A 16,877-nucleotide genomic window follows, 5' to 3' on the forward strand; every position below is an offset into this window, starting at 1 on the left:
CACTCACTCATCCACATTCTCACTCACCCACCCACTCATTCACTCACTCAACCACTCACTCATCCACTCACTCACCTACCCACTCACTCATCCACATTCTCACTCACCCACCCACTCATTCACTCACTCAACCACTCACTCATCCACTCACTCACCTACCCACTCACTCATCCACATTCTCACTCACCCACCCACTCATTCACTCACTCCACCACTCACTCATCCACTCACTCACCTACCCACTCACTCATCCACATTCTCACTCACCCACCCACTCATTCACTCACTCAACCACTCACTCATCCACTCACTCACCTACCCACTCACTCATCCACATTCTCACTCACCCACCCACTCATTCACTCACTCAACCACTCACTCATCCACTCACTCACCTACCCACTCACTCATCCACATTCTCACTCACCCACCCACTCATTCACTCACTCAACCACTCACTCATCCACTCACTCACCTACCCACTCACTCATCCACATTCTCACTCACCCACCCACTCATTCACTCACTCAACCACTCACTCATCCACTCACTCACCTACCCACTCACTCATCCACATTCTCACTCACCCACCCACTCATTCACTCACTCAACCACTCACTCATCCACTCACTCACCTACCCACTCACCTACCCACTCACTCATCCACATTCTCACTCACCCACCCACTCATTCACTCACTCAACCACTCACTCATCCACTCACTCACCTACCCACTCACTCATCCACATTCTCACTCACCCCCCCCCCCCCCCTTCACTAGGGTCACCGATTTCCGTGCGTGCTCCCTGATTCTTCCTCCTCCTCCTCCCCCTCCTGCCATCTCGACCCAGGCTCGGTGAGAGCATCGCTGCCAGCAACTCGCAGTTCGAGGGTTCGGCTCCCGTCCTCCCGGCGTCACCCGCGCACACTCACCACCACCAACACCGCCACGCTCACCCTGCAAACCACGCTCACCTCTCTCGCCACGGTCGGATGAAGCCGACCCCCGACCCGGACACGGTGCAGCAGCTCATCGACAAGATCCGCTCGGGCATGGAGGTGCGAGCAAGCCCAACCACCACACACACCCCCTCCCCCGCTCACCCACCCCCCCCTCTACCCCCCCCCTCTACCCCACCCCCCCCCCCCCCTCACTATCTCCCTGTCTCTCCCCGTGTCACATTGTGCCTCACTGTGTCTCCACGTGTCTCCCCCGTGTCTCCCCCGTGTCTCCTCCATGTCACCACGTGTCTCCCCTGTGTCTCCCCGTGTCTCCCCCGTGTCTCCTCCATGTCACCACGTGTCTCCCCCGTGTCTCCCCCGTCTCTCCCCCGTGTCTCCCACGTGTGACCCCGTGTCACCCCGTGTCTCCCCTGTATCACCCCAGTGTCACCCCGTGTCACCCCGTGTCACCCCGTGTTACTCCACGTCACCACGTGTCACCCCGCGTCACTACGCATCACCACGCGTCACCCCGCGTCACTCCGTGTCACCCCGTGTCACCCCGTGTCACCACGCGTCACCACGCGTCACTCCGTGTCACCCCGTGTCACCCCGTGTCACCACGCGTCACCACGCGTCACCACGCGTCACCCCGTGTCACCACGCGTCACCACGCGTCACCCCGTGTCACCACGCGTCACCACGCGTCACCACGCGTCACCACGCGTCACCACGCGTCACCCCGTGTCACCCCGTGTCACCCCGTGTCACTCCACGTCACCACGCGTCACCACGCGTCACCACGCGTCACCCCGTGTCACCCCGTGTCACCCCGTGTCACTCCACGTCACCACGCGTCACCACGCGTCACCCCGTGTCACCCCGTGTCACCACGCGTCACCACGCGTCACCCCGTGTCACCCCGTGTCACCCCGTGTCACTCCACGTCACCACGCGTCACCACGCGTCACCCCGTGTCACCCCGTGTCACCACGCGTCACCACGCGTCACCCCGTGTCTGCCCGTGTCTCCTCCTTGTCTCCCCCGTGTCTCCCCCGTGTCTCCCCCGTGTCTCCCCCGTGTCTCCCCCGTGTCTCCCCCGCGTCACCCCGCGTCACCCCGTGTCACCCCGTGTCTCCTCCTTGTCTCCCCCTTGTCTCCCCGTGTCTCCCGGTGTCACCCCGTGTCTCCCCCGCGTCACCCCGCGTCACCCCGCGTCACCCCGTGTGACCCCGTGTCACCCCGCGTCACCACGCGTCACCCCGTGTCTCCTCGTGTCTCTCCACAGATCACAGACGTGGTGCGAGACGTCAAAACGTCTGAAATCATCGACGTCTACGAACAGAAACTCTCCTCCCTCGCCGTGCGTCTCACATGGCTGTCCTCTCTACAGCTCGTGTGTTTGTGTGTGCTGTCTGTCTGTGTGTGCTGTCTGTGTGTGTGCTGTCTGTCTGTGTGTGCTGTCTGCGAGTGTGTGTGCTGTCTGTGTGTGTGCTGTCTGTGTGTGTGTGCTGTCTGTGTGTGTGTGCTGTGTGTGTGTGCTGTCTGTGTGTGTGTGCTGTCTGTGTGTGTGCTGTGTGTGTGTGTTCTGTCTGTGTGTGTGTGCTGTCTGTGTGTGTGTGCTGTCTGTGTGTGTGTGTGCTGCCTGTGTGTGTGTGTGCTGCCTGTGTGTGTGCTGTCTGCGAGTGTGTGTGTCTGTGTGTTGTCTGTGTGTGTGCTGTCTGCGCGTGTGTGCTGTCTGTGCATGTGTGCTGTCTGTGTGTGTGTGCTGTCTGTGTGTGTGTGCTGTCTGTGTGTGTGTGCTGTCTGTGTGTGCTGTCTGTGTGTGTGTGCAGTCTGTGCGTGTGTGCTGTCTGTGTGTGTGTGCTGTCTGTGTGTGTGTGCTGTCTGTGTGTGTGTGCTGTCTGTACGTGTGTGCTGTCTGTACGTGTGTGCTGTCTGTGCATGTGTGCTGTCTGTGCGTGTGTGCTGTCTGTGCGTGTGTGCTGTCTGTGTGTGTGTGTGCTGTCTGTGTGTGTGTGCTGTCTGTGTGTGTGTGTGCTGTCTGTGTGTGTGTGCTGTCTGTGTGTGCTGTCTGTGTGTGTGTGCTGTCTGCGCGTGTGTGCTGTCTGCGTGTGTGTGCTGTCTGCGTGTGTGTGTGTGTGCTGTTTGTGTGTGTGTGTGTGCTGTCTGTCTGTGTGTGTGTGCTGTCTGTCTGTGTGTGTGTGCTGTCTGTGCGTGTGTGCAGTCTGCTCGTGTGTGCTGTCTGTGTGTGTGTGCTGTCTGTGTGTGCTGTCTGTGTGTGTGTGCTGTCTGTGTGTGTGTGTGCTGTCTGTGTGTGTGCTGTCTGTGTGTGTGTGCTGTCTGTGTGTGTGTGCTGTCTGTGTGTGTGTGCTGTCTGTGTGTGTGTGCTGTCTGCGAGTGTGTGCTGTCTGTCTGCGTGTGTGCTGTCTGTCTGCGTGTGTGCTGTCTGTGTGTGTGCAGTCTGTGCGTGTGTGCTGTCTGTGCGTGTGTGCTGTCTGTGCGTGTGTGCTGTCTGTGCGTGTGTGCTGTCTGTGCGTGTGTGCTGTCTGTGCGTGTGTGCTGTCTGTGCGTCTGTGTTGTCTGTGCGTGTGTGCTGTCTGCGTGTGTGTGTGTGTGCTGTCTGCGTGTGTGTGTGTGCTGTCTGTGTGTGTGTGTGTGCTGTCTGCGTGTGTGTGTGTGCTGTCTGCGTGTGTGTGCTGTCTATTGGACCTGCTGGGGTTGTGGTTGTAGATGGTGAGTGGTAGTTGGTTGTTGTTGTGGTGGTTATTGTTGGGATGGTTGTTGTTGTTGTTTAGACTAAGGAGCAGCACCTGTCGGACCTGCTGGAGGCGAAGTCCATGGCATTGGTCCAGGCCGACCGTCTGCTCACCCAGCACCGCTCACACCGGGACCAGAGTGAGGCCGAGGTAACCACGGAATCCGGTACCACGGAACCACACGGTACCATACAGTACCACACAGTACAACAGGGTACCAAACAGTACCACACGGTAATACAGTACCACACAGTACCACACGGTAACACAGTACCACACGGTAACACAGTACCACACGGTAACACAGTACCACACAGTACCACACGTTAACACAGTACCACACAGTAACACAGTACCACACAGTACCACAGTACCATACGGTACCACAGTACCACACGGTAACACAGTACCACACGGTAACACAGTACCACACAGTACCACACGGTAACACAGTACCACACAGTACCACAGTACCACACGGTAACACAGTACCACACGGTAACACAGTACCGCACAGTACCACAGTACCACACGGTACCACACAGTAACACACAGTACCACACGGTACCACAGTACCACACGGTAACACAGTACCACACGGTAACACAGTACCACACGGTAACACAGTACCACACGGTAACACAGTACCACACAGTACCACACGGTAACACAGTACCACACGGTAACACAGTACCACACAGTACCACACGGTACCACAGTACCATACGGTACCACAGTACCACACGGTAACACAGTACCACACGGTAACACAGTGTCACACGGTAACACAGTGTCACACGGTACCATACAACACAGTACCACATGGAGCCATAGCACCACACGGTTCCACGGTTCTAAAGTACTGTCCCTATTCCTGTCTCCCCGTGTTTCCCCGTGTCTCTGCGTGTCTCACCGTGTCTCTGCTTGTCTCTGCGTGTCTCACCGTGTCTCCCTGTGTCTCCCCGTGTCTCCCCGTGTCGCACCGTGTCTCACCCCGCGTCTCACTGCGTCTCCCCGTGTCTCCCCGTGTCTCCCCGTGTCTCACCGTGTCTCCCTGTGTCTCACCCCGTGTCTCACCCCGTGTCTCACCCCGTGTCTCACCCCGTGTCTCACCCTGTGTCTCACCCTGTGTCTCATCTCACCGTGTCTCACCCTGTGTCTCACCCTGTGTCTCCCCATGTGTCTCCCCGTGTCTCCCCATGTGTCTCCCCATGTGTCTCACCCTGTGTCTCCCCTCATCTCACCATGTCTCTCCGTGTCTCACCCCGTGTCTCCCCGTGTCTCCCCGTGTCTCCCCATGTGTCTCCCCATGTGTCTCACCCTGTGTCTCCCCATGCGTCTCTCCATGTGTCTCCCCTCATCTCACCATGTCTCCCCGTGTCTCACCCCGTGTCTCACCCCGTGTCTCCCCGTGTCTCACCCCGTGTCTCACCCCGTGTCTCCCCATGTGTCTCCCCGTGTCTCCCCATGTGTCTCCCCGTGTCTCCCCATGTGTCTCCCCGTGTCTCCCCATGTGTCTCCCCATGTGTCTCACCCCGTGTCTCCCCTCATCTCACCATGTCTCACCCCGTGTCTCACCCCGTGTCTCACTCCGTGTCTCACCCTGTCTCCCCATGTGTCTCCCCATGTGTCTCCCCATGTGTCTCCCCATGTGTCTCCCCATGTGTCTCACCCCGTGTCTCACCCCGTGTCTCACCCCGTGTCTCACCCCGTGTCTCACCCTGTGTCTCACCCTGTGTCTCATCTCACCGTGTCTCACCCTGTGTCTCACCATGTGTCTCACCATGTGTCTCTCCATGTGTCTCCCCGTGTCTCCCCATGTGTCTCACCCTGTGTCTCCCCTCATCTCACCATGTCTCTCCGTGTCTCACCCCGTGTCTCCCCGTGTCTCCCCGTGTCTCCCCATGTGTCTCACCCTGTGTCTCATCTCACCGTGTCTCACCCTGTGTCTCACCCTGTGTCTCTCCATGTGTCTCCCCGTGTCTCCCCATGTGTCTCCCCATGTGTCTCACCCTGTGTCTCCCCTCATCTCACCATGTCTCTCCGTGTCTCACCCCGTGTCTCCCCGTGCCTCCCCGTGTCTCCCCATGTGTCTCCCCATGTGTCTCACCCTGTGTCTCCCCATGCGTCTCTCCATGTGTCTCCCCTCATCTCACCATGTCTCCCCGTGTCTCACCCCGTGTCTCACCCCGTGTCTCCCCGTGTCTCACCCCGTGTCTCACCCCGTGTCTCCCCATGTGTCTCCCCGTGTCTCCCCATGTGTCTCCCCATGTGTCTCCCCGTGTCTCCCCATGTGTCTCCCCATGTGTCTCCCCATGTGTCTCACCCCGTGTCTCCCCTCATCTCACCATGTCTCACCCCGTGTCTCACCCCGTGTCTCACTCCGTGTCTCCCCGTGTCTCACCCCGTGTCTCACCCCGTGTCTCCCCATGTGTCTCCCCGTGTCTCCCCATGTGTCTCCCCATGTGTCTCCCCGTGTCTCCCCATGTGTCTCCCCATGTGTCTCCCCGTGTCTCCCCGTGTCTCACCCCGTGTCTCACCCCGTGTCTCCCCATGTGTCTCCCCGTGTCTCCCCGTGTGTCTCCCCGTGTGTCTCCCCGTGTACCAAAGCACCCCGCGTCTCCCCACGTCTCATGCTGTCTCCCCGCGTCTCACCCCCCCGCGTCTCGTCTAAGGCTCGCCGTCTCGCCAGCATGCTGTCTCACGCCGAGCGCCGGGTGGAGGAGCTGTCCGGGCGTCTCTCGGAGCAGGGGCAGGAGGCGGAGCGGGCCCGGGAGGACATGGACGCGCTGCTGCAGCACAATCGCCGCATGCAGGCGGCGGAGGAGAAGCACGCGCGGCTCACGGCCACCCACGCAGACCTGCAGCACAGGCAGCCACGCGTCGTACACCTCCGCTATGCACTACGCTACGCTACGCTATGCACTACGCTACTCTGCACTCTGCACTGCAGTCTCCACCACGCTCTGCACTGCACCCCACACACTGTGCTACACTGTACTGTGCACTGTACTCTACACTACAGTGTACACCGCGCTCCGCACCGCGCTCTGCACCGCGCTCTGCACCGCACTCTGCACTGCACTACGCACTACACTACGCACTACACTCTGCACTACACTACGCACTACACTATGCACTACACTATGCACTACACTACGCACTACACTACGCACTACACTACGCACTACACTATGCACTACACTATGCACTACACTACGCACTACACTATGCACTACACTATGCACTACACTACGCACTACACTATGCACTACACTATGCACTGCACTCTGCACTACACTACGCACTACACTATGCACTGCACTATGCACTACACTACGCACTGCACTATGCACTACACTACGCACTACACTATGCACTACACTCTACACTACACTATGCACTGCACTCTGCACTGCACTACGCACTACACTATGCACTACACTATGCACTGCACTATGCACTGCACTACGCACTACACTATGCACTACACTATGCACTACACTATGCACTACACTATGCACTACACTATGCACTACACTACGCACTACACTACGCACTACACTATGCACTACACTATGCACTACACTATGCACTACACTATGCACTACACTATGCACTACACTCTATATACGACACTCCGCACAATGCGCCGAGCTACACTTACACTGTATACATACACAGTAAAAACCTTAAATTTTGATTTAAAGCTTTCGTGACTGCAGTAATTCATATTCTTAGTTTTTTCGGTAAAGTCACGTTGAAGAGAAACAACAAAATAATAAAATATATATAAAACAATAAAAAATTCTCACGACGTTTCGACCATAACTCAAACGGTCACACCTGAAGATAACCGTTTGAGTTATGGTCGAAACGTCGTGATAATTTTTTTTATTGTTTTATATATATTTTGTTATTTTGTTGTTTCTCTTCAACGTGACTTTACCGAAAAAACTAAGAATATAGTAAAACCCTTGTTAATTCGACACGTTGGGCTCCGAATTATCTACAACATCACCCCCCCCCCCCCGGTACCTTCTGCCCCCCCAAAATTGTTTTCCAAACTCTTCACACCGCCACCACCACGACCAACACCACCAACACACGCTGTTGACTCACACACATGCACATCTGCGTCGATTCTACACTCGACACTGCGCTATGTACACTACACTTGACACTACACTATGTATACTACACTGCACTATGTATACTACACTCGACACTACACTATGTACACTACACTATGTACACTACACTATGTACACTACACTATGTACACTACACTCGACACTGCGCTATGTACACTGCACTATGTACACTACACTCGACACTACACTGTGTTTTACTACACTGTGTTTTACTACACTGTGTACACTACACTATGTATACTACACTATGTATACTACACTATGTAACTACACTATGTAACTACACTATGTATACTACACTATGTAACTACACTGTACACTACACTATGTACACTACACTATGTATACTACACTATGTACTCTACATTACACTATGTACACTACACTATGTACACTACACTATGTATACTACACTATGTACACTACACTATGTACACTACACTATGTAACTACACTATGTACACTACACTATGTATACTACATTACACACACTACACTACACACACAACACTATGTACACTACACTACGTACACTACACTATGTACACTACACTATGTACACTACACTATGTATACTACACTATGTACACTACATTACACTATGTACACTACACTCTACATTACACTATGTACACTACACTATGTACACTACACTTTGTACACTACACTACACACACTACACTATGTACACTACGCTATGTACACTACACTATGTACACTACATTACACTATGTACACTACACTCTACATTACACTATGTACACTACACTATGTACACTACACTATGTATACTACACTATGTACACTACACTATGTACACTACACTATGTAACTACACTATGTACACTACACTATGTATACTACACTACACACACTACACTACACACACAACACTATGTACACTACACTACGTACACTACACTATGTACACTACACTATGTACACTACACTATGTATACTACACTATGTACACTACATTACACTATGTACACTACACTCTACATTACACTATGTACACTACACTATGTACACTACACTTTGTACACTACACTACACACACTACACTATGTACACTACGCTATGTACACTACACTATGTACACTACATTACACTATGTACACTACACTCTACATTACACTATGTACACTACACTATGTACACTACACTTTGTACACTATACTATGTACACTACACTATGTACACTACACTATGTACACTACACTATGTACACTACACTATGTACACTACACTCTACGCACATACAACATACACCACCACACACTCAACTGTACGTATATATGCAACATACACCGTGCTACAAATCACCCTACACTGCACTAAACTCTACATATTCACAATATACACCGCCCTACACTCTCCACTGAGCTGATATTGACGATATTTACGATGATAATGGTGACGATGTTAACGACGACGATGTTGATGATGTTGAGGATGGGCAAAATTGATGCTGTTGACAATGATGATAGTGACAGATGTTGAAAATGATATTGATGATGACGATGTTAACGCTGACGATATGTCATCATTAGACCTCCTTTGCCGATACCAAAATATAATAGGGTTTTTTCCCCTTTTTTCTGGCAACAAGGATTCATGTTACTCCATTAACCCTATTATTATATTTTGGTACTGGCAAAAGGAGGTCTAATGATGAGGTAGATGCTCACCCCGAGCCCTCATTACTTTGATAGTGGCATTGTCTTTGAGCTGTGGTGACGCCTTTTGGCGTCATCTGGTCGAGCACCAATTGGGTCGAGGCTCAAACGAAAGCCGTCCCTTGGTGTGGACCAATCAGTTTCAAGGACAATGCCACATATATTGTCATAGTGTGTTTTTGTTTGCATTTTGACTGCAGGTATTTTGATTAATGCAGACATGAATCCACGTAAAAAGGTTTCAATTTTGTTGCCATAAAAAAGGGGACAAACAATATTATGATGACGACATTGATAATGTGATGATATTGATAATGGTGACGATGTGGATGATGATGATGATGATGGCAATGATGCAGTGGTAACGATGATGTGGATGACGGTGACGAGGATGGCTGATGATGACGGTGACGATGGCGATGACGATGTGGCTGACGATGGCGACGACGATGGTGACGACGATGGTGGCGACGATGGTGACGATGATTGGTGACGACGACGATGATGATGACGACGATGGTGTGGGTGACGTGCCCAGGCTGGAGGTGAGCGAGCGGCACTTGCTGAAGGCGCAGGAGGAGCAGCGGTCTCTGACGGAGCTCGCCGAGGTGTTGAGGCGGCACAACGACAACCTCAAGCAGAGCAACGACAAGTGTGTTGGGGGGTGGGAGACATGGGGAGGAGAGAGGAGACAGAGGGAGAATGGGAGACGCGGGAGGGGAGACGCGGGAGGGGAGACACGGGGCGTGAGGGGGGTAGAGACACGGGAGGGGAGACGCGGGAGGGGAGACACGGGGCGTGAGGGGGGTAGAGACACGGGAGGGGAGACGCGGGAGGGGAGACACGGGGCGTGAGGGGGGTAGAGACACGGGGTGTGAGGAGGGTGGAGACACGGGGTAGAGACACGGGGTGGAGACACGGGGTAGAGACACGGGGTGGAGACACAGGGTAGAGACACGGGGTGGAGACACGGGGTGTGAGGGGGGTAGAGACACGGGGTGGAGACACGAGGTGTGAGGGGGGTAGAGACACAGGGTGTGAGGGGGGTGGAGACACGGGGTGGAGACACGGGGTAGAGACACGGGGTAGAGACGCGGGGTAGAGACGCGGGGTAGAGACACGGGGTAGAGACGCGGGGTAGAGACACGGGGTAGAGACACGGGGTGGAGACACGGGGTGTGAGGGGGGTAGAGACACGGGGTGGAGACACGAGGTGTGAGGGGGGTAGAGACACAGGGTGTGAGGGGGGTGGAGACACGGGGTGGAGACACGGGGTAGAGACACGGGGTAGAGACGCGGGGTAGAGACGCGGGGTAGAGACACGGGGTAGAGACGCGGGGTAGAGACACGGGGTAGAGACGCGGGGTAGAGACGCGGGGTAGAGACGCGGGGTAGAGACGCGGGGTAGAGACGCGGGGTAGAGACACGGGGTAGAGACGCGGGGTAGAGACACGGGGTGTGAGGGGGGGTAGAGACGCGGGGTAGAGACGCGGGGTAGAGACGCGGGGTAGAGACGCGGGGTAGAGACACGGGGTAGAGACGCGGGGTAGAGACGCGGGGTAGAGACGCGGGGTAGAGACACGGGGTAGAGACACGGGGTAGAGACACGGGGTAGAGACACGGGGTAGAGACACGGGGTAGAGACACGGGGTAGAGACACGGGGTGTGAGGGGGGTGGAGACACGGGGTGGAGACACGGGGTAGAGACACAGGGTATGAGGGGGGTAGAGACACGGGGTGTGAGGGGGGTAGAGACACGGGGTAGAGGCACGGGGTAGAGGCACGGGGTAGAGGCACGGGGTAGAGGCACGGGGTAGAGACGCGAGGTCTGAGGGGGGTAGAGACACGGGGTGTGAGGGGGGTAGAGACGCGGGGTGTGAGGGGGGTAGAGACACGGGGTAGAGACACGAGGTGTGAGGGGGGTAGAGACACGGGGTAGAGACACGAGGTGTGAGGGGGGTAGAGACACGGGGTAGAGACACGAGGTGTGAGGGGGGTAGAGACACGGGGTAGAGACACGAGGTGTGAGGGGGGTAGAGACACGAGGTCTGAGGAGGTAGAGACGTGAGGTGTGAGGGGGGTAGAGACACGTACGAATGCCCGCGTGGTGGCCGTGTGTCCCGCAGGACTCTGTGCCAGCTGGGTGAGATGGAGGAGCAGTGCAAAGAGACGCGCAAGCTCCTGCAGGAGAGAGACGGCAAGATCACCGGTACCGCCTCAGCTGCCTAATCCTCACTCGCTCAACAAGGGGGGGGCGGGGGGTGGGCGGGACTGTGTGAGTGGGCGGAGTTGGTGTGTGAGTGGGCGGAGTTGGTGTGTGAGTGGGCGGAGTTGGTGTGTGAGTGGGCGGAGTTGGTGTGTGAGTGGGCGGAGTTGGTGTGTGAGTGGGCGGAGCTGGTGTGTGAGTGGGCGGAGCTGGTGTGTGAGTGGGCGGAGTTGGTGTGTGAGTGGGCGGAGCTGGTGTGTGAGTGGGCGGAGCTGGTGTGTGAGTGGGCGGAGTTGGTGTGTGAGTGGGTGGAGCTAGTGTGAGTGGGTGGAACTAGTGAGTGAGTGGGCGGGGCTGGTGAGAGTGGGCGGGGCTGGTGAGTGAGTGGGCGGGGCTGGTGAGTGAGTGGGCGGGGCTGGTGAGTGAGTGGGCGGGGCTGGTGAGTGAGTGGGCGGGGCTGGTGAGTGAGTGGGCGGGGCTGGTGAGTGAGTGGGCGGGGCTGGTGAGTGAGTGGGCGGGGCTGGTGAGTGAGTGGGCGGGGCTGGTGAGTGAGTGGGCGGGGCTGGTGAGTGAGTGGGCGGGGCTGGTGAGTGAGTGGGCGGGGCTGGTGAGTGAGTGGGCGGGGCTGGTGAGTGAGTGGGCGGGGCTGGTGAGTGAGTGGGCGGGGCTGGTGAGTGAGTGGGCGGGGCTGGTGAGTGAGTGGGCGGGGCTGGTGAGTGAGTGGGCGGGGCTGGTGAGTGAGTGGGCGGGGCTGGTGAGTGAGTGGGCGGGGCTGGTGAGTGAGTGGGCGGGGCTGGTGAGTGAGTGGGCGGGGCTGGTGAGTGAGTGGGCGGGGCTGGTGAGTGAGTGGGCGGGGCTGGTGAGTGAGTGGGCGGGGCTGGTGAGTGAGTGGGCGGGGCTGGTGAGTGAGTGGGCGGGGCTGGTGAGTGAGTGGGCGGGGCTGGTGAGTGAGTGGGCGGGGCTGGTGAGTGAGTGGGCGGGGCTGGTGAGTGAGTGGGCGGGGCTGGTGAGTGAGTGGGCGGGGCTGGTGAGTGAGTGGGCGGGGCTGGTGAGTGAGTGGGCGGGGCTGGTGAGTGAGTGGGCGGGGCTGGTGAGTGAGTGGGCGGGGCTGGTGAGTGAGTGGGCGGGGCTGGTGAGTGAGTGGGCGGGGCTGGTGAGTGAGTGGGCGGGGCTGGTGAGTGAGTGGGCGGGGCTGGTGAGTGGTTGGGGCTCGTAAATGGGCGGGGCTGGTGAGTGAGTGGGCGGGGCTGGTGAGTGAGTGGGCGGGGCTGGTGAGTGAACGGGCGGGGCTGGTGAGTGAACGGGTGGGACTGGTGAGTGAGCGGGCGGAGTTGTGAGTGAGCGGGCGGGCGCTGGTGAGTGGTTGGGGCTCGTGATTGAGTGGGCGGGGCTGGTGAGTGGGCAGGCGGAGTTCTGAGTGGGTGGGGCTGGTGATTGAGTGGGCAGGGCTGGTGATTGAGTGGGCAGGGCTGGTGATTGAGTGGGCGGGGCTGGTGTGTGAGTGGGCGGGGCCTGTGTGTGAGTGGGCGGGGCTGATGAGAGAGTGGGCGGGGCTGATGAGAGAGTGGGCGGGGCTGATGAGAGAGTGGGCGGGGCTGATCAGAGAGTAGGCGGGGCTTGTCAGTGCGTGGGCGGGGCTGGTGAGTGGGCGGAGTTGGTGAGTGGGGGGGGGGGCGAGGTCCCATTTGAGTGAGTGGGCGGGGCTGGCGAGTGAGTGGGCGGGGCTGGCGAGTGAGTGGGCGGGGCTGGCGAGTGAGTGGGCGGGGCTGATGAGAGAGTAGGCGGGGCTTGTCAGTGCGTGGACGGGGCTGGTGAGTGGGCGTAGTTGGTGAGTTGACGGGGCGAGGTCCCATTTGAGTGAGTGGGCGGGGCTGGCGAGTGAGTGGGCGGGGCTGGTGAGTGAGTGGGCGGGGCTGGCGAGTGAGTGGGCGGGGCTGGCGAGTGAGTGGGCGGGGCTGGCGAGTGAGTGGGCGGGGCTGGCGAGTGAGTGGGCGGGGCTGGCGAGTGAGTGGGCGGGGCTGGCGAGTGAGTGGGCGGGGCTGGCGAGTGAGTGGGCGGGGCTGGCGAGTGAGTGGGCGGGGCTGGCGAGTGAGTGGGCGGGGCTGGCGAGTGAGCTACTCGCTAACGGCACTTGCCCCAGCAGTCCGTTCAAGGCTGTACGGGGGATCTTTGTCTCGTGTGTGCAGGGCTGCAGCAGCGCCTGGCGCTGGTGCAGGGGCAGGCCGAGCGCGCGGCCGCGGAGGTGACGGAGCGGGAGGAGGCGCTGGAGGTGCTGAGGAGGGAGCTCTCACGCACAGAGCAGCAGCGCAAGGAGCTCAGCATCAAGGTGACTCCATCTTGGTGCCGCCCTCCCTCTCTCTTTATCCTGACCCCATCTTGGTACCGCCCCCCCTCTCTCTATCTCTATCCTGACCCCATCTTGGTACCGCCCCCTCTCTCTATCCTGACTCCATCTTGGTACCACCCCCCTTCTCTCTCTCTATCCTGACTCCATCTTGGTACCGCCCCCCCTCTCTCTCTATCCTGACTCCATCTTGGTACCGCCCTCTCTCTCTATCCTGACTCCATCTTGGTGCTGCCCCCCCTCTCTCTATCCTGACTCCATCTTGGTACCGCCCCTCTCTCTCTCTATCCTGACTCCATCTTGGTGCCGCCCCCTCTCTCTCTCTCTCTATCCTGACTCCATCTTGGTGCTGCCCCCTCTCTCTATCCTGACTCCATCTTGGTACCGCCCCCCTCTCTCTCTCTCTATCCTGACTCCATCTTGGTACCGCCCCCTCTCTCTCTCTCTATCCTGACTCCATCTTGGTGCTGCCCACCCTCTCTCTCTCTATCCTGACTCCATCTTGGTGCCGCCCCCCCTCTCTCTCTCTATCCTGACTCCATCTTGGTGCTGCCCCCTCTCTCTATCCTGACTCCATCTTGGTACCGCCCCCTCTCTCTCTCTCTATCCTGACTCCATTTTTGTACCGCCCCCCCCTCTCTCTCTCTATCCTGACTCCATATTAGTACCGCCCCCCCTCTCTCTCTCTATCCTGACTCCATCTTGGTGCCGCCCCCTCTCTCTATCCTGACTCCATCTTGGTGCCGCCCCCTCTCTCTATCCTGACTCCATCTTGGTGCTGCCCCCCCTCTCTTTATCCTGACTCCATCTTGGTACCGCCCCCTCTCTCTCTGTATCCTGACTCCATCTTAGTGCTGCCCCCCCTCTCTCTATCCTGACTCCATCTTGGTACCGCCCCCTCTCTCTCTGTATCCTGACTCCATCTTAGTGCTGCCCCCCCTCTCTCTATCCTGACTCCATCTTGGTGCCACCCCCCCTCTCTCTCTATCCTGACTCCATCTTGGTACCGCCCCCTCTCTCTATCCTGACTCCATCTTGGTACCGCCCCCCCTCTCTTTCTCTCTCCTGACTCCATCTTGGTGCCACCCCCTCTCTCTATCCTGACTCCATCTTGGTACCGCCCCCCTCTCTCTCTCCTGACTCCATCTTGGTACCGCCCCCCTTCTCTCTCTCTCTCTATCCTGGCTCCATCTTGGTACCGCCCCCCCTGACTCCATCTTGGTACCGCCCTCCCCTCCCCCCACCACCGATCCCAACGTAGGCCTCGAGCCTGGAGGTCCACAAGCGCTCGCTGGAGTCTCGCCTGGAGGAGCGCGACTCGCGCCTCAGGGAGCAGCAGGAGCAGCTGAGCAAGCACGCCAGCATGATCGCCGCCATTCACAGCCTGAGCGGCGGCGGCGCCAAGGCCCCAACATTCTCCCTCTAGGGGTCCCCTCTCTGTGGGGGTCCAAGGGTCTCATCCTCTCACCGTAGGGGGACCAGTCCCTCCCTGAGGGGACCCATTCCCTCCCTCTGGGGGTCCTTCCTCTCTCTGTCGGGGCCTGGTCCCCCTGTAGTGGCCTGGCTACACCACCAGGGGTCTACGGACCCCCTGTAGTGGCCTGGCTACACCACCAGGGGTCTACGGACCCCCTGTAGTGGCCTGACTATACCACCAGGTGTCTGTGTGGACCACCTGTAGTAGCCTGGCTCCACCAGGTGTCTGTGTGGACCCCCTGGCTACACCACCAGGGGTCTGCAGACCCCCTGTAGTAGCCTGGCTACACCACCAGGGGTCTACAGACCCCCTGTAGTGGCCTGACTATACCACCAGGTGTCTGTGTGGACCACCTGTAGTAGCCTGGCTCCACCACCAGGTGTCTGTGTGGACCCCCTGGCTACACCACCAGGGGTCTGCAGACCCCCTGTAGTAGCCTGGCTACACCACCAGGGGTCTGTGTGGACCCCCTGGCTACACCACCAGGGGTCTGTGTGGACCCCCAGGCTACACCACCAGGGGTCTACGGACCCCCTGTAGTAGCCTGGCTATACACCCAGGGGTCTGTGGACCACCTGGCTACACCACTAGGGGTCTGCAGACCCCCTGCAGTAGCCTGGCTACACCACCAGGGGTCTGTGTGGACCCCCTGGCTACACCACCAGGGGTCTGCGTGGACCCCCTGGCTACACCACCAGGGGTCTGTGTGGACCCCTGGCTACACCACCAGGGGTCTATGGACCCCTTGGCTACACCCCCAGGGGTCTATGGACCCCCTGGCTACACCACCAGGGGTCTGTGTGGAACCCAGAACCCCGTTGCCCTAATGAATTGCAGCGGCAAGGCTCCGTCGAATTCTACAATCGGAGTTGTGGTGGTGGTGGTGGTGGAGGTGTTTTTTTTTGTGTGTCGTCCTTGCTATTTAATGTCCTCGAGCGCGGGAAAAAATGTCTGCGACGTGAACCGTGAAATAATGGTGGGTTACAGTCGTTTTTATTTTTTATTTAAATGAATCGCAAATGAATTGAGGGTGGTCTGGTGAGGAGGATAACAACACCAAATAAAGCGTCTTGGATTTTTGTTGTTGTTGTTGTTGCGTGGACCAGCCCACCGGGGTGGCCAACAAGTCAGGACACGGGGGAATGATTGGAGGCGACGATGATGTTACTGAAGGCCGTGTGTGTCAGTCAACCCATGGCACCTGCAGGGTCTGTCCTGTGACCTCCTGCACCTAGCCTGGCACAGCAGTCAACCCATGGCACCTGCAGGGTCTGTCCCGTGATGACCTGCACCTAGCCTGGCACAGCGGTCAACCC

General features: G+C 57.6%; 1 protein-coding gene across 1 annotated transcript in view; it reads left to right on the forward strand.

Moving 5' to 3' along the window:
- CIP2A (cellular inhibitor of PP2A) overlaps positions 1-16,641 on the forward strand; it is a 71,298-nt gene extending 54,657 nt beyond the window's left edge. Inside the window, exons 16-23 of the mRNA XM_076056577.1 lie at positions 852-1,059; positions 2,231-2,305; positions 3,741-3,851; positions 6,377-6,573; positions 10,073-10,186; positions 11,661-11,743; positions 13,927-14,066; positions 15,346-16,641. Of these exons, the coding sequence (XP_075912692.1) occupies positions 852-1,059; positions 2,231-2,305; positions 3,741-3,851; positions 6,377-6,573; positions 10,073-10,186; positions 11,661-11,743; positions 13,927-14,066; positions 15,346-15,510 (1,093 nt within the window). The 3' untranslated portion in view covers positions 15,511-16,641. The remainder of the gene's footprint in view (positions 1-851; positions 1,060-2,230; positions 2,306-3,740; positions 3,852-6,376; positions 6,574-10,072; positions 10,187-11,660; positions 11,744-13,926; positions 14,067-15,345) is intronic.
- Positions 16,642-16,877: the final 236 nt, after the last annotated feature.

This window comes from Petromyzon marinus, chromosome 76 (assembly GCF_048934315.1).
Source record: "Petromyzon marinus isolate PM22_M1 ecotype Great Lakes invasive population chromosome 76, UKy_Petmar_22M1.pri1.0, whole genome shotgun sequence".
Lineage (NCBI taxonomy): Eukaryota > Metazoa > Chordata > Hyperoartia > Petromyzontiformes > Petromyzontidae > Petromyzon > Petromyzon marinus.